The sequence below is a fragment of the Notolepis coatsorum genome, assembly GCF_963971535.1.
Source record: "Notolepis coatsorum genome assembly, chromosome: 12".
Classification (NCBI taxonomy): Eukaryota; Metazoa; Chordata; class Actinopteri; order Aulopiformes; family Paralepididae; genus Notolepis; species Notolepis coatsorum.
Window position 1 is genome coordinate 37244419 of NC_140176.1, and position 24346 is coordinate 37268764.

The window sequence follows — 24346 nt, forward strand, 5'->3', positions numbered from 1 at the left end:
GAGAGCTGGCTCCTGAGTCACAGTGTTTGCTTTCGTTCTGTCCCCTCCATACAGTGTTGCATTGATGACTTTGTGGAGATGGTGCAGTGCCTGCTGGACGCAGGGGCTCGTGTCAACGCCACCGACAGTGAGCTGTGGACGCCGCTGCATGCTGCTGCCACCTGTGGCCACACGGGGCTGGTGCAAGTCCTGGTGCAGGCGTGAGTCTCCCTGTTTATTCTAGATGGATGGATACTTAATTAACCACTGTGGGGGGTTAACAAGAGCTCCTATCCTTTTACTATTATGTACATTACTACTATGCTACTATATTTACTATACTATACATATACTACTACTTATCATGCTAATATGTCTATACTACTCTACTATGCATTGAGAGTACAACACTGAAGTTTCACACTATTTGATGAACAATGTCACTTCAATAAAGTAAATGAGCACTTTTTGTATCATATAATTAGGCTTTTCGTTTCTTCACAATGTCACAAACACGACGCAAATTCAGACCGTTTGCATTTAAATGCAAAACATTCCAGAGGGGGAAGGGGAGATCAGCCCACGATAGTCCTCCCTGGATTCCTGAATGCATGGAGAGGTGCTCTTAAATTGCAGGTCATGATTGCAGATGCGAACTCCTGAATGAAGTACGTCACTCATTCTTAAACTGGAAGCGTGTTCTCTTACACCTGAATTTACATACAGAAATGCCCCGCCAGCTCCTTATAATGGCACGGTGGCGATGGAAGTGCTTGCGGCTATACCCTGGCCCAAATAAAACACACAATTCTGACACCCTTGTTTGAGTATTACTGAAGTGATGTGTTTAGTTCTTGAGATAAATTGTAAACTGTATCTAATAATAGTGAAAAAATTAAGTCAAGTCAGCTTTATTTATATACGTAGTACATTTACAATGACTAAAAGCCAACCAAAGTGCTTTACAGGTAGGACACAATAAAAACACATACAATGCAGTAACAAATAAAATACACTAAGATTACAGAAAAAGGTATAGTACACTAAAAAAACAAGAGCAATGTGCAATATAAAAGAGACAAGAAAATAAAGTAAGTCAAATTCATGTTTAATGGCTTTATGTTGGGCAAAATGAGCAGGAGAATGTTTATGTTAAACAGACGCAGAATCAGCTGCTTGTATTTGCATTCCAAAGGGGGAGGAGAACTCAAACCTATAGCATTTTGAACACCTTGGCAGTCAGATGTGAACAATAGCTCTTATGTCCACCCCTAAACCCCCCCCCACAGGATTAGCTGTCATCTGTCACAGACTTCGCTGCATTATGGATTATTTTATAGAATAGAGGCAGTGAGTTCTGAAATAGGTCTCAACTATAGTGCGCAATGAATGAATCACATTCTAAATAACTTACCTTAAACCACTCAACATACATACATATGTGATTATAAAAGAGCTGTGAGCTGCAGCGCAAATGCACGTTGCATATTACAATAAAGTAATATTTTATGATATAATTAGGTTTTTCGTTTCTTTTCTAGGTGAAGATAATTAGAAAAATATTGGAAGCATTTTTTAGTTTGGTAAATATATGCATTGTTTTTTCTCCATTCTCAGCTTGATATAATTAATCGAGTTGCAAACAAAAGGCTGTGGGCTTTCAGAATATTTCGATTTTATCATCAAATTTAGATGATAAATAAAATGCTTGTAGATTCATGATGACAAGCAGAACGGCGCAATTTAACGGGGCAGTTTTTCTCCTCCATTTCAATTAATATATTTAAATCTAGGGTCATGATGATCTTGTATCTTCGTTTGGGAAATATAATTTTTGGAAAGTAAAGTTGTGCTTCGATCAGCGATTTATCTCTGCTGCTCCCCTACATTTTCAAAAGCCCAGAGAAAGGTTGTCTTAACTTCATCATCATAAGTTATGTCAAGTCAAATTGATATAAATATTCTTCATGTGTGCTATGGATTTTGAGACCTATTTCTGAAGCGCTGCGGCTGTCCATCAACGCTGCAAATCGGGATCAGTTCTGTCAGGCTTTGCGCCTCCTGGTGGCATATAACAGAATGAATGAATGAATGAATGAATGAATGAATGAATGAATGAATGAATGAATGAATGAATGAATGAATGAATGAAAACTTTATTTAACAGATTGCAGAATGGGTACAATACAGTACGGCTCAATACATACAATTGTTAAGGGGATGCAGACCTGAGAAAGACGTTTGTCTTGTTTCCATCAGGGTCCCCCATTTTCAATTCATATAGACATTTATGACATACACAACATACATGACATTTATGGCATAGGGACATATAGGTATTTAGTACTGATACATTTGTGACGTAAGCGGTATTCAAATATACAGTACTGTTACCCCTAGATCCTGACATATACATATGATGGGGAGGGGACTGTACATTAGGAGGGGGTGGGTGGGTGGGAGGGAAATATACATACGGCGGGGAGGGAATATATACATGCGGTGGGGAGGAGACTGTCTATTAGGAGGTGGTGGGGGTTTTGGGCATTTACGGTGGCCAGTTTCGAATTGCAGCCTCCCGTAGGTGCTCTTCAAGAGCGGTTTTGAATGTGGGCAGGGATTCACATTCCTTTACAGCTTTGGGTAGGGCGTTCCACATTGTTGTGGCATAATTGCGAAACGTGTTTAGTCCCTTGTTTGAGCCGAATCTGGGTTTAACATGATTTGTTGAGCTTCCTCTGGTGTAGTGGTTGTGGTATTCACTGACCTTTGGGAAGTATTTTGACATGTACATGGGCACCCCGGTCGTATAGTGTATCTTGTAGACCAGGCCCATTGCAAGTTGCTGTACTCTGTCGTCTACTCTAAGCCATCCTAGGTTGTCAAAGTGGGCAGGGGTGAGGTGGGTTCTGGGGTTCAGGTCAAGTAGTAGTCTGACCAGTTTGTTTTGTGATGTTTGTAATTTTGTTTTTAGGGCCTTTGAGGTGCTTTGGTACCATGAGGTGCACGCATAGTCATAGTACCCTTGAATGAGTGCTCCTGCCAGAGTCTTCAGGGTATTCTTGTTTACCAGAGAGGAGATCCGGTACAAGAATCTAGTTCGTTGGTTGACTTTTTTTATTACATTGGATGCCATTTTGTCACAGGAAAGATTTGCCTCTAGGATGGAACCCAGGTAGGTAATTTCGTCTTTCCTTGTGACAATATTGTCACCCACTGTAACTGAGAAGCCGTCGGTCTTGCTGAGTTTGTTATTTGAACCGAAGAGAATGGACTCTGTTTTGCCCATGTGTAATGATAGTTTGTTATCAGCAAGCCATATGCAGATTTTGCCTAGTTCCGTGCTGAGGGTTTTTTCAACCTGCAACTTGTTCTTGTCAGAGACCAGCAGGGCTGAGTCGTCCGCAAACAGGAACAAGTTGCAGTCACAGGCTGACGACATGTCATTTGCATAAATTAGGAAGAGTAGCGGTCCTAGTATGCTTCCTTGTGGAACACCACAGCTCACTGTGAGGGGGGGGGGGGGGTAGAGTACCGTTTACCTCTACCATCTGTTCTCTCCCCTCCAGGTAGGATCGCATCCAGCTCACTGATAAGCTATCAAAACCAATTGCTTTTAGCTAGTCCATTAGAATGGAGTGATTGACAGTGTCGAAGGCCTTTTGTAGGTCCAGCATGACCATGCCGCAGTATTTGCCCGCATCCACCTCTTGTTTGATGTGGTCGTTCAAATAGAGGAGGCATGTGTCAGTGGAGTGGGATGTTCTGAAGCCAGATTGGAATTCGTAGATTAGATTTTTTTCCGCCAGGTACTTTTCGACCTGTTCGTAGACTATTTTCTCCATGACTTTCGAGATGGAGGTAAGAATAGAAACAGGGCGGTAGTTGCCTGGGTCTAATTTGCTGCCCTTTTTGTGCAGAACAGCAATCAACCTCAAAATCAACCCCGTCGGCACCGCGGTAGAATGGTAGACAGTCCTAATGGCTGTAACTGTAGTGGCAAAATGTATTTATACTTGAATTTCAAAACTTAGGAAGGCATGCATTCCTGGTGGAAGAAAGTCACCATTGATCAAATTAATTGTGGAAAATCTTTTACTCATTATGGTGGATTGGCAAGTTGTGTCCTGCTTTGGATATATTGTGGTCGCAGAGAGAGAGAGAGAAAACTCAGACATTACAGAGGGCAGCCTGAATAGCTTTAGAGAAATACCAAGGCACAAATTCCTGGTGAAAGAAAGTCACCATTGATCATTTTTTTCATGCCTAAATTGCCCCAGAGGGGTGGCAGGGGGGCAGGTCAGACATGTGGCTCCACAAACATAGGTTGCTGACCCACTGGACTAAACAAAGTGACGTTGGTTCTCTAGTTCCCTGTGTTATTTCAACTGTCGAGTACAATTTAGATGAGATGAGATTAGATTAAAATGTATTGTCATCATACATAAGTACAGTACAACGAAAAGAAGTTTGGCATCCAAACAGCGTGCAAATCTAACGGTAAAGTGCAACAGCGATATACAATGTACAGGTGATTAAACTGGGTACAAAATATACAAATTAGTACTACTGAGTGTAGTGCTAATCAGATGTATGTACAGAGTTGTAGTATTAATATGTACAGTGATACAGGTATAAAAACAGTATGGTAGTAACTAGTAAGTCATACTGGCCAGCAGTGTAACTAATAATAATAATAATAAATTGGATTTTAAGAGAGAAGCGCCTTTCTCAGACTCAAGGACACTGTACAAGGAAAGGGTAAAAAAAAAATATATATATATATATGTGTCTATAGTAACAACAGGAAAAAACAAATAAGATTAAAAAAAAGGAAGCAAGGTGCTGCTATTATTTATTTATGTTCATGGAGAATTTGCTTTATATGTTTACTGTTCATTTAATGGGTTATTCTATTTTTATGTGTGCATGTATCTTTTCTTATCATTTGTGTCATGTTCAAAATAAAACATATTCTATTCTACATACACCACTAAATTAATTACTGTAACACACCCCAACTGTACTGAATAACACACCCCAATGATACACCCAGATGTACTCACGTCACTCGAACATGACTATCCACATGTAATACATATATATATGTAGTACATATAATCCTTTTTACATATCTGTAGATACTATATCTATATCTGTACATATCCCTTACCTACTCTTACTAGTTACGCTGCTGGCCAGTATGACTTACTACCATAGTGTCCTTATCACTGTACATATTAATACTACAACTCTGTACATACTATCAGTAGTACTCATTTATATAGTTTATACCCAGTTTAATCACCTGTACATTGTATAATACTATTGTACTTTACTGTTACATTTGCACTCTGGTTGGATGCCAAACTTCTTTTCCTTGTAATGTACTTGTGCTGTATGATGACAATACATTTGAATCTAATCTAATCTAATGCCAGTCACACATGCACAGGCTTTTGGAGAGTCAGGCTGCAGCTTCATTATTTGCATTGTTTAAGTAAACTAGGGCAGGTCACACTCTCTCGCTCCAAGCACGTTCTCCGTCCGCTTACACTGCAACTGGCCAGCAGCGTAACTAGTAAGAGTAGGTAAGGGATATGTACAGATATAGATATAGTATCTACAGATATGTAAAAAGGATTATATGTACATACAGGTGTGGATAGTCATGTTCCAGTGACTTGAGTACATCTGGGTGTATCATTGGGGTGTGTTATTCAGTACAGTTGGGGTGTGTTACAGTAATTAATTTAGTGGTGTATGTAGAATAGAATATGTTTTATTTTGAACATGACACAAATGATAAGAAAAGATACATGCACACATACAAATAGAATAACCAATTAAATGAACAGTAAACATATAAAGCTAATTCTCCATGAACATAAATAAATAATATATACCGGTATTTCATTTCATTCCAAAAATGAGTAGGAAGAAGTATACACTTATATGGTTCTACCCCCTTTCTTATTACTTAAAGGTCCCCTGTCTTATAAATAGCTTTTTCCAGTGTTTAGCATTGTTTTCTAGCAATGGGGGTTTGTATCAATGGGGTCTGTGTCTCCCATTTGGCGGATTGCTCCAATTCAGTTGAGACAAGATCCTCCCCCAGTGAACTAAGCCATTCTGATTTGACTCGCTATCCTACGTAGCAAGGAGCTGATCTGCATAACTAACTCTATGGTTGTAGCGCACACTCAACCATTCTCTCAACAACAGAACAAGTGGAAATACTGACACTTCCTCAAATGGGTTGACGTGGCGTGGGTGCCGACAGAGAGAGAGCAGAGAACGTTCTCTTGTTCTCTGCTCTCTCTCTGTCGGCACTCACGTCACATCAACCTGTTGCAAAATATCATAGTGCACACTCCCACGCGTATTCCGATCCGTGCAATAATATTCACATTGGTATATATTGTCATTTGAAACAAGTTACCAATGCATTGTCCCGTGGGATTATGCCCCCCCCATGGCGAAATTAATTAGTCTCCCTCTCTATCTCTCTATGTATCTCTCTGTCTGCCAGTGCAGACTGTGGGTGACTGTCACTCAAAGCACTTTGCGAGTATGGGCGGAGCCCAGCCCAAAACTGCTTGAAATCTTGAAGTGGAAAAATGCTGCTTTAGAGTACTTGATTAGAAATACAAAACATTGCATGTAAAAAAAAAAAAAAAAAAAAAACTTACAGATGTGTTCCATAGACTCACAGGAATTGTGTAAAATTGCCCAAATAGTGAAAGGAATAGCAAAACATGGGACCTTTAAATAATTAACTTCATGTTTATCATATATACATTAGGGATGGGTACCGAATTCGGTACTTTTGAGGTACCGAACCAAAACACGTATAGAATCAAGTGAGATACCAAAAAAAAAAATTTACTTTTTCTTTTCTTTACGTTTTTTTTGTACTTTTTTTTTTCATGTCAACGTTCACACGCACAATATATGCTTACCTAGGATTTGACTTGATTCAACAACAAAGCAGTCGGAGCAATGGCAAGCCGAAAACTGTCGAAATTGTAGTTATTTGAAGTTTGGATTTTTTTTTCACGACTGAGGTAGGTAAATTAAATTTCTTGAGACTAAAGTACCGAAAAAAGGTACCGTTGGGTACCGGTATCGATTCACAGGTACCGGTACCGGTATCGGTTCAAATGTGAAAGGTACCCATCCCTAATATACATAAATAATTACCTTCAAGTTCATCATATACAACTTGTGTTTGAGAGAGAGAAAGAGAGAGGGAGAGAGAGAAAGAGATATGTGATTGAGTTACATTGACTTTGAACTAGTGAGGGACCACGAACAGAATGAAGAAACTCTGTCTTTAAAAGCTTGTTGTCTGAGAGAGATGTGTTTGATTCTGTGTGTTTCCAGGGGAGCGGAGGTCCTGGCTGTGAACGCAGACGGCAACATGCCCTACGACCTCTGTGAGGATGAGGCCACTCTGGAGCTTCTGGAGATGATCATGTCTGAACAGGGTCAGTGAGAAGCCTCCACACACAGGCCGCTCACCTGATGTTTTCTTTTTGGGCTTTCTGTATTTTTCTCCCATCCCAATTTAGTCCCAATTCCCTTCCTGGTCATTGCGCGCATTCCCCCACTGTCGGCCTGGGGAGGGTGTAGATTAGAACTACCACACGCCTCCTCCGATACATGTAGAGTCGCCAGCCGCTTCTTTTCACCCAACAGCGAGGAGTTTCACTGGGGGAACGTAACACGTGCAGAGGTTCATGCTATTTCTCCCAGATCCCCTCCCTGCTGAACAGGCCAACCAGTAGGAGTAGCAGGTTTACAACGACCAGGACACATACCCCACCGGCTTCCCACCCTCTAACACTGCCAATTGTGTTAGTAGGGTCGACTGACCAAGCCGGAGGTACTGCTGAAAACTGGATCCCAGAGTCTCTGCGGTGGTAGGCGAGTGCTTAGTCCACTGCGCTACCCAGCTGCGCCTCACCTGATGTTTTCTATCTCAAACCCTGCCCTCTTTTCTTGATCCTCCAATCCCAACAGTTGCTTCCCTCACGTCCCGAGAAAAGAGGGCAGGGTTTGAGATTCCATATCTGCGTGACACAGTATCTAGTAAGAGATATATTAGCCTTTGAGGTCTGTCAGTTTTCAATGAAAAATGGAAAATCCATGTATTGCAGAGTGGGGCCAACCTAGAGCCGAAACTGTCACTCATTCACTCTGCAAATTGACCGATCTCGAGCCCCACCCTCTTTTTTTTTATCATCTAATCACAACTGTTGCTTCCCTTGGACAAACAACGTTTTACGGGCAGGTCAAACAAATACAGTTTGTGATTTGGAAATCAATAAAAGAGGGCGGGGCTTGAGATAGGTCAATTGAAGGTACACTACAGAAGGATCCCCCCAAGGGGATCAAAAAAGGAATAATCTTATCTTATCGATGGAGGGGCTTGAATAGTGGCTGGCAGGGGACCTTCCCCCCGTGGCCACTAGGCACCACTACCGCATGCACGTCACACGGGTCCGGCTGGGGTCCTGCTTCTTGTAGCTTCTCTCTGGAGGCGACGCAGACGTTTCTTAGCAATCAAGGAAAGGTTCTGAGAAATGGAGGTGAGTTGATAACGGTTATGAAATGCAGCCGTCCCAACACAGCTCCTTCAGTCTGACCAACATGTTGGACTATTGGAAGAATCACAACCCAAACACCACATCAATTAGCATTGGCGATTGTATGATGAGATGATTGTTGTTGTTTTTTTAAACAATATTTTTATTATTTTTCACAAACGGAACACGCATATATCCACAAAACAACACCAGAAACAAATACAGCAAGACAGACCCCCCCCCCAGACAACAAAAACATACAAATAAAATCAAAAAACTACAACCAAATAATAAAAATGGCCTTGGTCCTGCTACTCATCGCCCTGCCCCTCCAGCCTTCACGTCCGATCACAGACATCTACACAGGCCTCACAAAGTCCAAGAGAGGTGTCCACACACCATAAAACTCTTATCCTTATCCTTTACTATATGAACGTCTCTGAGCCTCCTTCCATTTTAAATGGTGGTTGGTCATCATAGTGTGGTACTTTTTATTTGTGTACTGTATCTGTGTTTGCTTCTCTTTGTGTGTGTGCGTGCGCCACTTACTGGCAGGTCCTTGATGACCTGAAAGCATGTGCGTTGTTGACGCGTGGCAACACATCCTGCATGCAGGTATAACTCAGGAGCGTATAGACGAGTGCCGGAGCACCAAAGAGAGGGCCATGCTGACGGACCTCCAGGCTCTGATGACCCAGGGAGCAATGGACCTGAACACACAAGACGACAACGGAGCAACGCTGGTAAGACGCAGGTTTTTCTTAATGCTTTCTCAGAATTCTGTGTCGGACTGCCAGAACTCCTACTTGTGTGTGTGTTTAAAAAGAGGATCGGTGCACTTTATATGTCTGTATAAGTGCTGGATGGACCTGCTTCCTACTATGGGTTGATATATGCACAGACTACAACGTATGACGTATATAATGCCAGTTAGGTTACCTTGTGTATACTGCACCTTGTGTATACCGATAGGGCATACAGACACTCATCTGCTCAGGCTACACACAGTCCTCATATCCCTCCTAGTTACACACACACAGTCCTCATATCCTTCCTAGTTACACACACAGTCCTCATATCCCTCCTAGTTACACACACACAGTCCTCATATCCCTCCTAGTTACACACACACAGTCCTCATATCCCTCCTAGTTACACACACACAGTCCTCATATCCCTCCTAGTTACACACACACAGTCCTCATATCCCTCCTAGTTACACACACACAGTTCTCATATCCATCCTAGTTACACACACACAGTCCTCATATCCCTCCTAGTTACACACACACACACAGTTCTCATATCCCTCCTAGTAACACACACACACAGTCCTCATATCCCTCCTAGTTACACACACACAGTCCTCATATCCCTCCTAGTTACACACACAGTTCTCATATCCCTCCTAGTTACACACAGTCCTCATATCCCTCCTAGTTACACACAGTCCTCATATCCCTCCTAGTTACACACACAGTTCTCATATCCCTCCTAGTTACACACACACACAGTTCTCATATCCCTCCTAGTTACACACACACAGTCCTCATATCCCTCCTAGTTACACACACACAGTCCTCATATCCCTCCTAGTTACACACACACAGCAGCACCCCTGGAGCAATTTTGGATGTCAGTGCCTTGGCCTCTGAACCGTTGGGTTACTGGCCGGGCCTCTTCACCTCTAGGCCATCCTGCCTCCCCACATGTGTGATGTGTCAGTATGTTGTTGACTGGACATGCTGCCTACTGTTTGCGTATCTCCCCCAGCTCCACATAGTGGGAGCCAACGGCTACCTGTCCGTAGGGGAGTTCCTGCTGGAGCACGGGGCTCAGCTGGAGGTGAAGGACTCAGACGGCTGGACGCCGCTACACGCCGCCTCCTGCTGGGGGCAGGTGAGTACTGCAGCCACAGTGTGTTTTCAAACAAACCAATGGACAGTGAAGCCCTCAGCTCACCTTTTCCTCAGTTCTGTGACAGAAGACGCCGGCCTCTCCCTTAGGAATTGGTGGGCGTGTGGGATTATAGTACGATCCTCTGACCACCGTCTGTATTCTGTTCCCAGATCTCCGTGGTGGAGTTGCTGGTGTCCCACGGAGCCAGTCTCAACACCAAGTCTGTCCTGGAGGAGACCCCACTGGGTGAGACTGGAGCCTTTCTGGTTCATAAGCCCTCTTGGACCGCATAGTGAATTGTTCTTCTGAAACTGTCCCAAACTACACTATTATTACTCCCACACTGAGGAGGAACCCCCTCTCATACCTCCTACTGCCCCATACTCCCTGTCCCTGTTACCCTCTCATACCTCATACTGCTCCCTATCCCTGATACCCTCCTACTGCCCCCTGCTTCCTATCCCTGATACCCTCTCATACCTCGTACTGCCCCCTGTTCCCTATCCCTGATACCCTCCTACTGCCACATACTCCCTGTCCCTGTTACCCTCTCATACCTCATACTGCCCCCTGTTCCCTATCCCTGATACCCTCCTACTGCCCCCTGCTCCCTATCCCTGTTACCCTCTCATCCCTCCTACTGCCCCCTGCTCCCTATCCCTGCTACCTTCCTACTGCCCCTTGCTCCCTATCCCTGATACCTTCCTACTGCCCCTTGCTCCCTATCCCTGATACCTTCCTACTGCCCCATACTCCCTATCCCTGATACCTTCCTACTGCCCCCTGCTCCCCATCCCTGATACCCTCCTACTGCCCCCTGCCCCTATCTCTGATACCCTCCTACTGCCCCTATATCTGATACCCTCTCTTACCTCCTACCGCCCTCTGCTCCCTGTCCCTGATACCCTCTGATACCTCCTCTCATATATCAGCATTGTTCCCAAGTTAACCCCAACAATAGAAACAGTGAAATATTTTTGAACAGTAAACTTTTATTGTCTCCCCTGTATTGAAAAACAAATAGTTTTTATAGCATATGTATGTAGGGTATTAGATAGCAAGTATTAGGTATATATCTCGTATACTACATTTATAATGATTCAAATGGTGATTTCATTGGATGTTTACTGTTAATGCTTGTGTGTCTAATTTGATATGTTTAAAAAATAATAAAAAATAAAGAATAAAAAGAAATAGTTAAAAAGTCTGGGAGTAACTTTGTTTTAGCTCTGTACAGTACATTATTCTATAATAAACCAAATCATTCAATTCCATACCTGTTGTGTCGTGTCGTGTCCCAAGACGTGTGCACGGACGAGGAGACCAGAGCCAAGCTGATGGAGCTGAAGCACAAACACGACGCCATCATGAAGAACCAGGACCGACACAAGAGCACCCTGCAGAGGAGAGCCTCCAGCACCGGCAGCAGAGGGTGAGAGGAGGGGAGAGAAGTGGAGGGAGGGAGAGGGGTGGAGAGGGTGGAGAGGGTGGAGGGAGGGGATCAAAGAGAGGGGTGGAGAGGGATGAGAGGTGGAGGGGTGGAGAGGGAGGAGAGATGGAGGGAGGGGATGAAAGAGAGGGGTGGAGAGGGAGGAGAGGTGGAGGGAGGGGATCAGAGAGGGAGGAGAGGTGGAGGGAGGAGATGAAAGGGGTGGAGAGGGATGAGAGGTGGAGGGAGGGGATGAAAGAGGCGTGGAGAGGGATGAGAGGTGGTGAGAGGGGATGAAAGAGAGGTGGCAGAGGTAGGAGATATGGAGGGGAGGGGATGAAAGAGGGTGGAGAGGGATGAAAGACAGGTGTAGAGGGATGAGAGGTGGAGGGAGGGGATGAAAGAGAGGGATGAGAGGTGGAGGGGAGGGGATGAAAGAGAGGGGTGGAGGGAGGGGACAAAAGAGGGGTGGAGAGGGATGAGAGATTGAGGGAGGGGATGAAGGAGAGTGGTGGAGAGGGAATTAGCTTATGATGGGTTATGATGTCTTTACTGCCCATTTCACTCACAAATATCCAATCCCTCTATACATCTACTCCCTATAACACCAGAGCTGCTCACCATATCTCGCTAGATGTTCCCTGTGTTAACACTTCCTTTGGTCAATCCTCCTTCCAATTCTCTGCTCCCAGCAGTTGGAAGATGCGAAAGACTTGACCGGAAGCCATGATAAATGTATATGCATAACTCTAATATTAGTGCGCTTCGAACAGTGGAGAGCTAGTCTGGCAGCCTTGTTTTGAGCTATTTATCATTTCTGTATATGTGTTTTTGCTGCTGATGACCATATGACCGGACAGTACTCAAGATGTGACAACCAGAGCCACATTTTGTGTTAGTTACCCTTGTCTCAACACTAAGATCTAAAGGTTCCACTTTTTAAATGGTCCAATAAGTCCAGTATATTAAGATCAGCACTCTGGGGAGTCATCGGCAGGTGTGGCTAGAAATTGAGTAGATCCTCGGGTCAAAGGTCATGTTGGTCAGTGGAGACCACCTTATATGGTGTTGACTTAAATAGAGGAAAAACAGGATACTTTTAGAGAACGCACTCTGTATAAAAGGAGTGTTAGTATCTCATTGTGGTTTCTTGTCTTCAGGATAGGAACTTGTCCAGGTCGATACGTTCAGTCGAAAAAATGCATGGAATGTTTGCGTTTGTCCCGTAAGATAACAGGATATTAGCACACAAGAAAATGTACTTTTTATTTACCTACTACGTGACCCCTCCCGCCCGTGCAGGAAGGTGGTGCGTCGCGCCAGCGTGAATGAGCGCTCCAGTCTGTACCGGCGAGAGCACCGCAAGGAGGCCATGGTCTGGCAGGAGCGCGGCCGGCAGCCGGAGCCACAGGACGACGACGAGGACAGACAGACGGACAACGAGCTGCACCAGCACGCCACCAGGGTCAGTAGTGAGCTGCACGCCACCAGGGTCAGTAGTGAGCTGCACGCCACCAGGGTCAGTAGCGAGCTGCACGCCACCAGGGTCAGTAGTGAGCTGCACGCCACCAGGGTCAGTAGTGAGCTGCACGCCACCAGGGTCAGTAGTGAGCTGCACGCCACCAGGGTCAGTAGCGAGCTGCACGCCACCAGGGTCAGTAGTGAGCTGCACGCCACCAGGGTCAGTAGTGAGCTGCACGCCACCAGGGTCAGTAGTGAGCTGCACCAGCACGCCACCAGGGTCAGTAGTGAGCTGCACGCCACCAGGGTCAGTAGTGAGCTGCACGCCACCAGGGTCAGTAGTGAGCTGCACGCCACCAGGGTCAGTAGTGAGCTGCCACTGGCCATACTGTATACTCTTGAGTTCTCTGGATGGAAATATAATCCGTCTTCACAGAAATATGAAATGGCAACAATGGCTGTGTGCTCGAGTGATTGTTTTTCAAGGAAAACCAAAAGTTGGAACGTGACTTAAGACATAAGCTAATCACTGCAGAGAAAGATTGGGGAGAAAAAAAGATTAGCTCAGCGTTCCTCGTCTCTTTTTCCTCGAGCACTTGACATATTTTCATTTCAAACCTTTATTTAAACTCGAAAAGCAACTGAGGTTTCCCTCGCAGTACATACGGAATAGACTGCATTTATATAGTGGCTTTCATCCAAATCAACTTATGCCTCACCCATTCACTCAGACATTCACACACCAACCATGCAAGGTGCCAACCTGCTCATCGGGAGCAGTTAGGAGGTTAAGCGTCTTGCTCAAGGACACTTGCTGTCGGGAGGAGCCGGAATCGAACTGGGAACCTTCTGATTACCAGACGACCGCTCTACTTCCTGAGTCGCTGTTCCAGATATACGCAGATATACACAAATAAGCCCAAAAAAAGCATATCAAATCTACTAAAACTAAACTAATATTTCTCACATGAAGGATGCGTTGTGTTCTGCTCTCCAGGTGTCCGGTGCCGGCGAGGCGTCGCGGCTGGAGGAGCTGGAGGTGGCGGACAGGAAGATTTCGTCCAGCGTGGGGAATGGGGGGACGTCCGTCTCCCTGGCGTCCTCCGTCCCTGGGGAGCAGTGGGCCGGAGGAGGACTCATGGAGCGTAGCGCCTCCTACCAGCTGAGCCCCTCGGGAGGCCCCGGGGAGGGGGACGGGGCCAATAGCATGTCCCGCGAGAAGTCCCGCCACACCCTGGCCGACCTGAAGCGCCAGCGGGCGGCCGCCAAGCTCAACAAGTACCCGGCGCCTCAGCCGCCCCTGCCCCCTCCCTCGGAGGAGGAGCCCTCCCCCGCCCCCCCGGCTGAGATCGCGCAGCGGGTCCAGGAGACGCCCAGCAACGGCGAGGAGGCGGCCGGCCGCCCCGGCCAGGTCTACTTCACACCGGCCAGTGGAGACCCCCCACTGCTGAAACTCCGAGCTCCAGAGGAGGACACCTCGACCGCCAAGGAGCCCTGCTGTGGACTCATGTAGACAGAGAGACCGACGCAGACACTCACACATGCACTCCCATAGATACATATAAATAATACACACACACACACACATAAGCACACGTTCTCACACACATTGACACCTGCACACACACACACACATATTCTGCTTGAAAAGTGAAGGAATTTGGTTTTATGACACTTCTAAGTGGCAAACCGTTTTCGGAACTGACCAGCTTCTCCCTAAAGCTCTGTGCTGGACTTGAGCCGTCTGTAAGACACGCTACTGAACAGTGCTAGCATGGCCTACGCTACGTTTCAGAGAGAGTGCACAAGTAGTCCTTTGATATCCCTACTTTGAAGCGATACCATGTGCACTTAACACGTACACTCCTGCCCTATTCCTAGTTGCTTTCAAGGAGGAGAGGATGCACCCGTTATATACTGTATGAGAAAGTGGGGTGTAACACATGCGCAGTTGAAATTGGTCAGCATTACCTGTTCAGTTTGACCTCACAGCGCTTCATCAGAACAGTTTGCAGGTGTTGAACACCCCCCCCCACCCCATCTCCCACTGGCTGACTTTCACTTAGCCTCCAATAAATAAGCCTTGATTGCCCTCTTTTAGAAGATGCTCCGATGCATCATGGGATATGATAGATCTCATTGAGACCTTAGGTGGCCATCTAGTGGCTCAGAAGAGGAGTACACTTTCCAGTATTACAGTATCCGTACCATCCACCTGCTTTGTAGTCTCACCAATCTGCTCATAATAAATTATTTGATATTTCATTACTAGAGAAAACTATAGGCAAAGTTATATATCCACCCTTTAAAAACAAACTGGTGGCTACTGTTACAAAAAGTAAAGTAAACCTCAATTAAATTCACAATGAAATAACATTAAATTATTAGATGCCGTTAAACGCCTGCCAACCAAACTAAATGTTTCCTAAGGTGGGAGCTTTTTTGTTTTGGGAATATCGAGTTGTGATTTTTCAGGTAACAATTCTTTCCCTCAATTGATATTGATTCATTGTTTTGGAATGAAATCGATATCTTCTCTGGACCAGCTTCATTGGCTATGTGAAGCAAAGTCAAAACTACGAGCTTCATTGGCTATGTGAAGCAAAGTCAAAACTACGAGCTTCATTGGCTATGTGAAGCAAAGTCAAAACTACCAGCTTCATTGGCTATGTGAAGCAAAGTCAAAACTACGAGCTTCATTGGCTATGTGAAGCAAAGTCAAAACTACCAGCTTCATTGACCATGTGAAGCAAAGTCAAATAAATTTGAACCAGAATTGGATAATTTCTTGTTCTTCTCCTTTTGTATGAGTGAGCTGACAATCTGACCAAATGAATGATGATCTTCAGTTTGTGATTTGACTGAATGCAATCCGAAATGTGCACTGTAACTGATGTTCGTTTGATTTAACTCAAGGACAAGTGTACCTAGAATAGGTTAATATGTTTTATTATTGTTGTTTTTTTGTAAACAACTGAATGAAGGGTACATGATCTACATTTATTTAATTTATTTATTATGACCTGGAGTTGGGTGATATTTGGGAGGAGACGATTTTCAGTTTTCGAGTCGTGTCTGAATCACATTTACACAGAGGTGTAATTGAATTTCCTTGCTTTTTCTGACTGAAAATATTCCTTGTGATTTTATTTTATTTGTTTGTGTTAGTAAACCAATGCACTGTCTGTGCACCAAGTAAAGATTTTGATATTTATAATGGTGCAATTTGTAAATTAAGGGTTTATCATTATCAAGAGATTATATTAAAATCAATGGAAATGTTTGAACATTTCCCTCCTTATTTTATCTTTATTTTTCTTTCCTCTGAAGGGACCTGTATCAAACCCGCCCTCCTTTCTTGATTCCCTAATCACAATTCTCCCGCGGGAGGTGACAGTTATGATTGGGCGATCAAGAAAAGAGGGCAGGGTTTGAGATACGATCAATAGAAGCGTATTCTCTTCAGTGTTCTTGCTCAAAATATACTTTTCTAACGCATCTTTTCAGCAAAATATTTCAGTTGCACGGGCAAGATATCCATTGTTGTCTTAATTATATAATATATAAGAGTTAATGAAGAGATTAGTTGACTTTTGATGATGTCAAAACCAAATAAAGTTGTTGGTATAATGCTCTTGTCAACAGTCAGTGCCTTTCTATTGACTTGGAAGATTTTGAACATGGGTTTGCACATTTCAATGTTTTATTATAACTCAAGTCAATGTGTTAACAGGCACATTCATATTCCAGATTACTACCAGTATCCCAGTCACACTGGATAAAGGTGTTTATTGGCTTTTTCCATATCCCAATTAACCAGTTATTTTTGTATTAACATGGAAACGGAACTCGCACATAACCACAAAACCCAACAGGATGAGGCTACAGTATCCTGACTCATTTCAACATTATTCATGTTCCGGTTCCTCATAGTCGATATATGAGCTTATTCCACCTATTGTGACTGGGGTATTTGGCGTTTACATGCGCCAACTCATAGACCCACCTAATGCTATCCTGAATAATATCAGAATATTAATGTGTATGTATAATGGCACCCGCTGATTTGTACTTATGCCTAATTAAAAATGAGTTTGTCATGTTTTCACAGATGGTTTTTGTATTGATTGATTCTTTTCCTTTTTTTGCAATGTAAAATGGGCTTACAGAATGTGTGTGTGTGGACATTATAATTTATCAATGTGCTCTTGAGTATTTTTGAAGGGAGGGAATCAAGAAAGAAAACAATCTAAAGGCCAAATCCTAACTTTTTGCTCTGCTGGATTTGAGTGAACATACTGTGTGCATCAGCTATCCATATGTATAGGACAGATGAAACCTACCCAATATTCTGCCGACTAAAACACAGTTCTTCAATCAATATCTGAAATGAAATAAATGAAAACTACTAACCTACTTTTACTAGTATGCACTCAAGGGCATGTCGTCAGAGATGATGGATGCTAGATGTAATACCAGCCACCCTTAAAGGTGTAAGTGGTATTTTTATTGTTTAAATAAGTGTTAACTTCCAGTAACATGGGTCTCCCAGTCCCTCAGTTCTGCAGAACCCTAGATATTTTTACTTATTTTTTTTTTATCTACCTTTTCTCCCCATTTTCAATTTTTCTCCCTTCCCCAATTTCGTATTGTCCAATTCTACCCTCCCCTGTCTCGAACGTTGTTGGGCCATGCCTCCCACAAGCCGGCTGCAATGTGGACGAAGCCTTGCATCACGTGTCCCCTCCGGTACTCGAGGAGGCAGCCGTCGCATCTTTTCACCTGCACAGCGCAATCTCTCAGCGGCGGGGGTCTGCGTGGGAGGGACACGCCGCCCCCGTTGCTTCCTGATTCTACTGCGCAGGCGCACCAACCGACCTGTAGGAGTCGCTGTCCACAACGTCCGATCCCCACCCACCAGCTTCCCACCCCCTAATACTGCCAATTGTATTAGTATGAACGACCAGCCAAGCTGGTAGCAACGCCGAGAGCTGGGCTCGAACCCAGCATCTCCTACGTTGGTGGCGAGCGCCTTGCCCACTGCGCTACCTACTTATTTCAAGAAATCTTGCCATGGCAGATTTTCTTACTGCACTGGCAGATTTGACCTGTTTTAAAGCATATATCTGCTTAAAACCGTTTTTTATTTCATATAAATGTCTCCGTTTACTGCAGAGCGGATGGACTGGGGGACTCATGTTACTGACCAGACACTCTATATCAGTGATGGCTGTCAGAATGTAGAGCTATTATTTTATAATGCAGGACTTTAACATGTAGACCACTTATTTTAACGATTAAATACCACGTACAGCACCTTTAAGTTGCCACATCACGGCTAGAGTGCACCGTCCTGTTGGCACAGTGAATCGAGCCAGCAACCTTTCAGTCATCACTCGGCCCCCGTACTATACTTCTCTATAGGCCAGACTTGAGATCAGTGTTGTATTAGTTCTTCTGATCTGGATCCATATATTCACAAAGCTCTCAAGTCTTGTCTGGGATCACTGGTTAGTTTATATATGATCAAACGCAAACTTCCACCAACCTCACTAGGCAAACAGGTGTCTGGAGATCAGCTCTTCTGAGATATTTTATGGTAAATGGCTGCATTTTTATATAGCGCTTTTATCCAAAGCGCTTTACAATTTGTTCCTCACATTTTTACCCATTCACTCACACATCGATGGCAAAGACAACCATGCAAGGTGCCAACCTGCACATCGGGAGCAATTAGGGGTTAAGTGGCTTGCTCAAGGACACTTCGACACGCAAGGTGCCAACCTGCACATCGGGAGCAATTATGGGTTAAGTGGCTTGCTCAAGGACACTTCGACACGCTGCCCGGGAGGAGAGGGAATCGAACTGGGAACCTCCGGATTACCAGACGACTGTTCTACCTCCTGACCCACTGTCGCCCCAGATGGATATAAAGGAATGTAGAGGCCTGGACAAAATTATGGTTTGTTATGGCTCAAATTAAAATGAAACGTTTTTTTGTTTCCAACCCTCAAGTTGGAAGTATGTTCAAAGTGCCTAGCTAGTTGAAACACACTTCACTCAGTTTAAAGTTTTTAAATAAACTCCCCCAGTCATGTGATGTTTATATACAAAGGAACTTGATACAGTTGAAGATGATAATATTGCCCCCTTGTGGTGAAACCATGGACTCACAACAACACACCATGCATTTGATCCAAATATCTAGTAATCCATGACAACAATACAATACGATGGGCCTCTTGGTAGGCAAACAACAGCAGATTGTAAACAAATAACAGGTAATACTCATTAAAGGACAACTGTGGCCAGTGGGCTGTTCGTGGCATTGGTACCATATTGGTAGGAAAGGCATGTCATGAGAACACTGTTCCCTCTCTCCCATCATGCACTGGCTCTCTTTCAGTACATCCTTTGGCTTTGCGCAGTTCATATTCATCATTGCTTGCCTCACTGGGATGATTCATACGAAACCAAACACAATGAATTGTGAAAGGAGATACTTGGCTGGTACTAGTATGGCCTGTATTTTGATATTCACTATTATGAAGGCCACACAAGGCATATTAACCCCTCCCCCCTGAATTTCCATGGCATGTTGAATGTGGCCTTGGCACCACTCACTGCAAGGCCTATGAGAGAGCGGGGGAGAGGGGGGGGGGGGGGGGGGGGGGGGGGGGGCCTGGGGGGGTGAAGAGTGTCAGAGTTCAGACATGACCGTCTGCCTGTCTAAATCCAGAACCAAGGTCACTGATCTTCAGGTCCGCGCTGTGACTCTACATCCACCTTCAGCACCTTCCTCCGAGCTGTTTAGAATATACATTACATTTGGTCGGTGACTTGAACCCGGGTGGAAGTGGTTGCGTGACGTGAAATTCTAACTGTGTGACTTATGAACGTCATGGGGGAGGGTCACATGGTTGGAGGGGGGGCCCCATTTGAAGCAAGGATCAAATGTCTCTCCCAAGCGCTCTCCAAGATCAAGATGTCTACAAGTGCATGTAGTAGTGGTGGTATAGTAATAGTAGTAAGAGTAGTATAGTAGTAGTAGTGTAGTAGTAGTAGTAAGAGTAGTGGGGGGGGTCACATATGGTTGAAGGGGCGGCCCCATTTGAAGTGTAAAATATCTATAAATCTATCCTATCTATCTATTGATTGAAAATTGTATTAACAGATTGCAGAATGGGTACAATACAGTACAGCTCAATACACACAATTGTTAAGGGGATGCAGGCGGGGGGGGGGGGACTGTACATTGGAATATCGATGAAACCTTACTTGGTCCCAAGAAGAGGGTCTCGTGTATTATTGGGTTAGGACATTTACTGTACATTGGAGGGGTTGGGTTACGGCATTTACAGGGGCCAGTTTCTAATTGCAGTCTGCCGTAGGTGCTCTTTGAGAGTGGTTTTGAAAGTGGGTAGTGATTCACATTCCTTTACAGCTGTGGGTAGGGCGTTCCACATTGATGTGGCATAATTGCTAAACGTGTTTAGTCCCTTGTTTGAGCCGAATCTGGGTCTAACATGATTTGTGGAGCTCCCTCTGGTGTTGTGGTTGTGGTATTCACTGACCTTTGGGAAGTATTTTGACATGTACATGGGTACCTTAGTCGTGTAGTGTATCTTGTAGACCAGGCCCATTGCAAGTTGCCATACTCTGTCGTCTACTCTAAGCCATCCTAGGTTGTCAAAGTGGGCAGGGTGGGTTCTAGGAGTAAGGTCAAGTAGTAGTCTGACCAGTTTGTTTTGTGATGTTTGTAATCTTGTTTTTAGAGCCTTTGAGGTGCTTTGGTACCATGAGGTGCAAGCATAGTCGTAGTACCCTTGAATGAGTGCTCCTGCCAGAGTCTTCAGGGTATTCTTGTTTACCAGAGAGGAGATCCGGTACAAGAATCTAGTTCTATTCCCTATTGCCCTATCCCCTGGTGTTTTTGCCAATGAATAGTGTGAAATATCAAGTCAAGAGTTTTATTTGTCACGGCATACAAGTATACAATGAAATGCGGGTGGTCTTGCCCGCAACGATGTGCAATACAGTGGTACAACATATAATAGGATCCAATAAAAACAACATTGTGCAATAAACAGGTAACAGTTATTTACAGAGCATATAGGACATGCTGGGTCCTTTGGTAGTGCAATACACTGTTACTGTTGTTATACTATTTTTAAAGTGACCTTTCCTTTTTGGCCATAAGTGTGGGCGTGTGCGGCATGAGTGTGTGCCTGCTCATGTTAAAGTGGCTGCTAGTGTGTGAGCGTGTACAGCGTGCGTGTCGTGTGTGTGCTCATGTGTGCTTGTGTGTGAGAAGTTCAGTGTTCTGTGGCACTCAGTGATCATTGTTCAAGGCTCTGATGGCCTGGGGGAAGAAGCTGAGCCGAAGCCTCTCTGTCCTAGTAGCTGGGGTTCGCAGGAGTCGGCCTGACCTCAGCAGCTGGAACAGGCTGTTATTGGGGTGGTGGGGGTCTTTCATTATTCTGCAGGCTCTGGATTTGCACCTCTTGTTGTATAGAACCTGCAGGGGAGGTAGTGCAATACCCGTGGTACGCTCGGCTGAGCGCACCACTCTCTGTAGGGCCTTCTTGTCCTGTGCCGTGCTGTTTCCATACCAGGCAGTGATGTTTCCAGTCAAGATGCTCTCTACAGCTCCGGAGTAGAAGGACTGGAGTATCTCCCCCGATACTCTGAACTTCCTTAACTGTCTCAGGTGGTAGAGGCGCTGCTTTGCCTTTTTTACGACTGTGTCTATGTGTGTTGACCATGTCAGATCCTCTGAGATGTGGACCCCCAGGTACTTAAAGCTGCTCACCCTGTCCACGGTAGCCCTGTTTATCATCAGTGGTGTGTGTGTCTCCTGCTGTCCTCTCCTATAATCCACGATCAGCTCCTTGGTTTTACCAATGTTCAGGAGCAGGCTGTTGTCCTGGCACCAGCGTTCCAGTACCTCAACCTCCTCCCGGTAGGCCTTCTCGTCGTTGTCCGAGATCAGCCCCACCACCACCGTGTCGTCTGCAAACTTCACTATGGAGTTGGAGCTGAACTTGGCCACACAATCGTGTGTGTAGAGTGAGTACAGCAGGGGGCTCAGAACACAGCCCTGGGGGGACCCGATGCTCAGGGTGATGGTGTTGGAGGTCTGACCCCCCACCCTGACCGCCTGGGGTCTTTCACTCAGAAAGTCCAGTACCCAGGCGCTCAGGGCGGAGCTCAGACCCAGCTCGATCAGCTTGTCCACCAGTCTGGTGGGGACTATGGTGTTGAACGCTGAGCTGTAGTCAATGAACAACAGTCTCACATAGCCCCCCTTCTGACGGTCAAGGTGGGAGAGGGTGCTGTGCAGTACCTGGGAGACCGCGTCGTCAGTGGACCTGTTTGTCCTGTATGCAAATTGCATAGGGTCCATATCACTGGGGAGGGAGGCACAAATGTGGTCCTTGACCAGCCTCTCGAAACATTTCATGACCACAGAGGTGAGTGCCACCGGTCTGTAGTCATTTGGACATGTTGGGGAGGTTTTCTTCGGTACAGGGATGATGGTAGACATCTTGAAGCAGGCAGGGACCACTGACTCCGCCAGGGATCGATTAAATATGGCGGTGAACACCGGGGCAAGCTGGTTGGCACAGGACTTAAGTATGCGTCCTGTTATACCATCTGGGCCAGCAGCCTTCCTGGTGTTCACCTGCATAAATGCTCTTCTCACACTGTGTACCGTCAATGAGAGAGCGTCCCCGCCCCCCCCCCCCCCCCCCCCCCCCCTCCACAACAGCCGGCGCACCAGTGACGTCACTAGCCGTTGGGCTAGCAGTGCCACTGTTTGCACCAAACCGCTCGTAGAAGGTGTTGAGCTTGTCCGCAAGGGAGGCGTCGTCGCTCCCCATTGAGGGGGCGCTGACTTTGTAGTCAGTTATAGCCCTCAGTCCCTGCCATAAGCCTCTTGTGTCATTCTGTGCCATTTGTGCCTCCATCTTGTCGGCATACGTCCTCTTAGCAAGTTTAACAGCCTTGCGCAGAGTGTAGACTGTTGTCTTGTACTCTTCCATGTTTCCTGACTCTCTGCCCCGGTTATAAGCAGTGGTGCGAGAGTTCAGGGCTGCTCTGATAGTACTGTCCACCCATGGTTTCTGGTTTGGGAACACTCTCGCCTTCTTTGTGGAGACAATACTATCAGCCAGCGTTGTTATGAATGACACCACAGCGTCTGTGAACTCGCTGACGTCACTGGTGCTCCTCTCGAACATTCCCCAGTCGGCGACGTCTAGTGCGTCCTGAAGCGTGGCCTCTGATTGGTCGTCCCATTTTTTTACCTCACGTGACACGACGGCATCACGTGATCTCTGCCTGTACGCGGGGACCAACAAGATGGCGGCATGATCCGACGTGTTCGTTGCTCCCGCTAATGGTGGGGCCGGTACAGCCTTGTATCCGGCTCTGAACGGGGTGTAACAGTGGTCGAGTGTATTTCCTCCCCTTGTGGAGCAGACGATGTGCTGGAAGAAAGACGGCATGACTTTCTTCAGATTCGCCTGATTGAAATCCCCGGCTACAATCATGGCGGCGTCTGGATGCTTGATTTGGTGTGTGTTTAGATGGTCGTGTAGTTCCGCTAGCGCCCTGCCGACGTTCGCCTGGGGGTGAATGTACACTGCAGTCATGATCACTGCAGTGAACTCGCGTGGAAGATGGAACGGGCGACATTGGATCGTGAGGTGTTCCATATCGGGGGAGCATGAACGGGAGAGTATCTTCACCTCCCCGGGGCTAGTCCAGCCGTTGTTGGTCATAAGGCATAGACCCCCGCCGATGCTCTTCCCGGAGGCTTCTGTACGGTCCGCTCTGAAGATGGTGAAGGAGTAGTAGTAGCAGGGCCGGACTGGGGAAATAATTCATACCTGGAGATATAGCGCGAAATATATCCCCAGTCAGGCCACTTTTTAAGCGGGGGGTCTGGGGGTCCCCCACCAGGAACATTTTAGTTAGAAAT

The 24346-nt window shown here is 45.5% G+C and overlaps 1 protein-coding gene across 1 annotated transcript in view; it reads left to right on the forward strand.

Moving 5' to 3' along the window:
* The window catches only part of ppp1r16a (protein phosphatase 1, regulatory subunit 16A), a 31945-nt gene extending 14492 nt beyond the window's left edge, over window positions 1-17453 (forward strand). The window contains exons 3-10 of the mRNA XM_084325724.1: window positions 55-200; window positions 7366-7469; window positions 9186-9313; window positions 10344-10469; window positions 10640-10715; window positions 11772-11901; window positions 13201-13363; window positions 14357-17453. Of these exons, the coding sequence (XP_084181850.1) occupies window positions 55-200; window positions 7366-7469; window positions 9186-9313; window positions 10344-10469; window positions 10640-10715; window positions 11772-11901; window positions 13201-13363; window positions 14357-14872 (1389 nt within the window). The 3' untranslated portion in view covers window positions 14873-17453. The remainder of the gene's footprint in view (window positions 1-54; window positions 201-7365; window positions 7470-9185; window positions 9314-10343; window positions 10470-10639; window positions 10716-11771; window positions 11902-13200; window positions 13364-14356) is intronic.
* Window positions 17454-24346: the final 6893 nt, after the last annotated feature.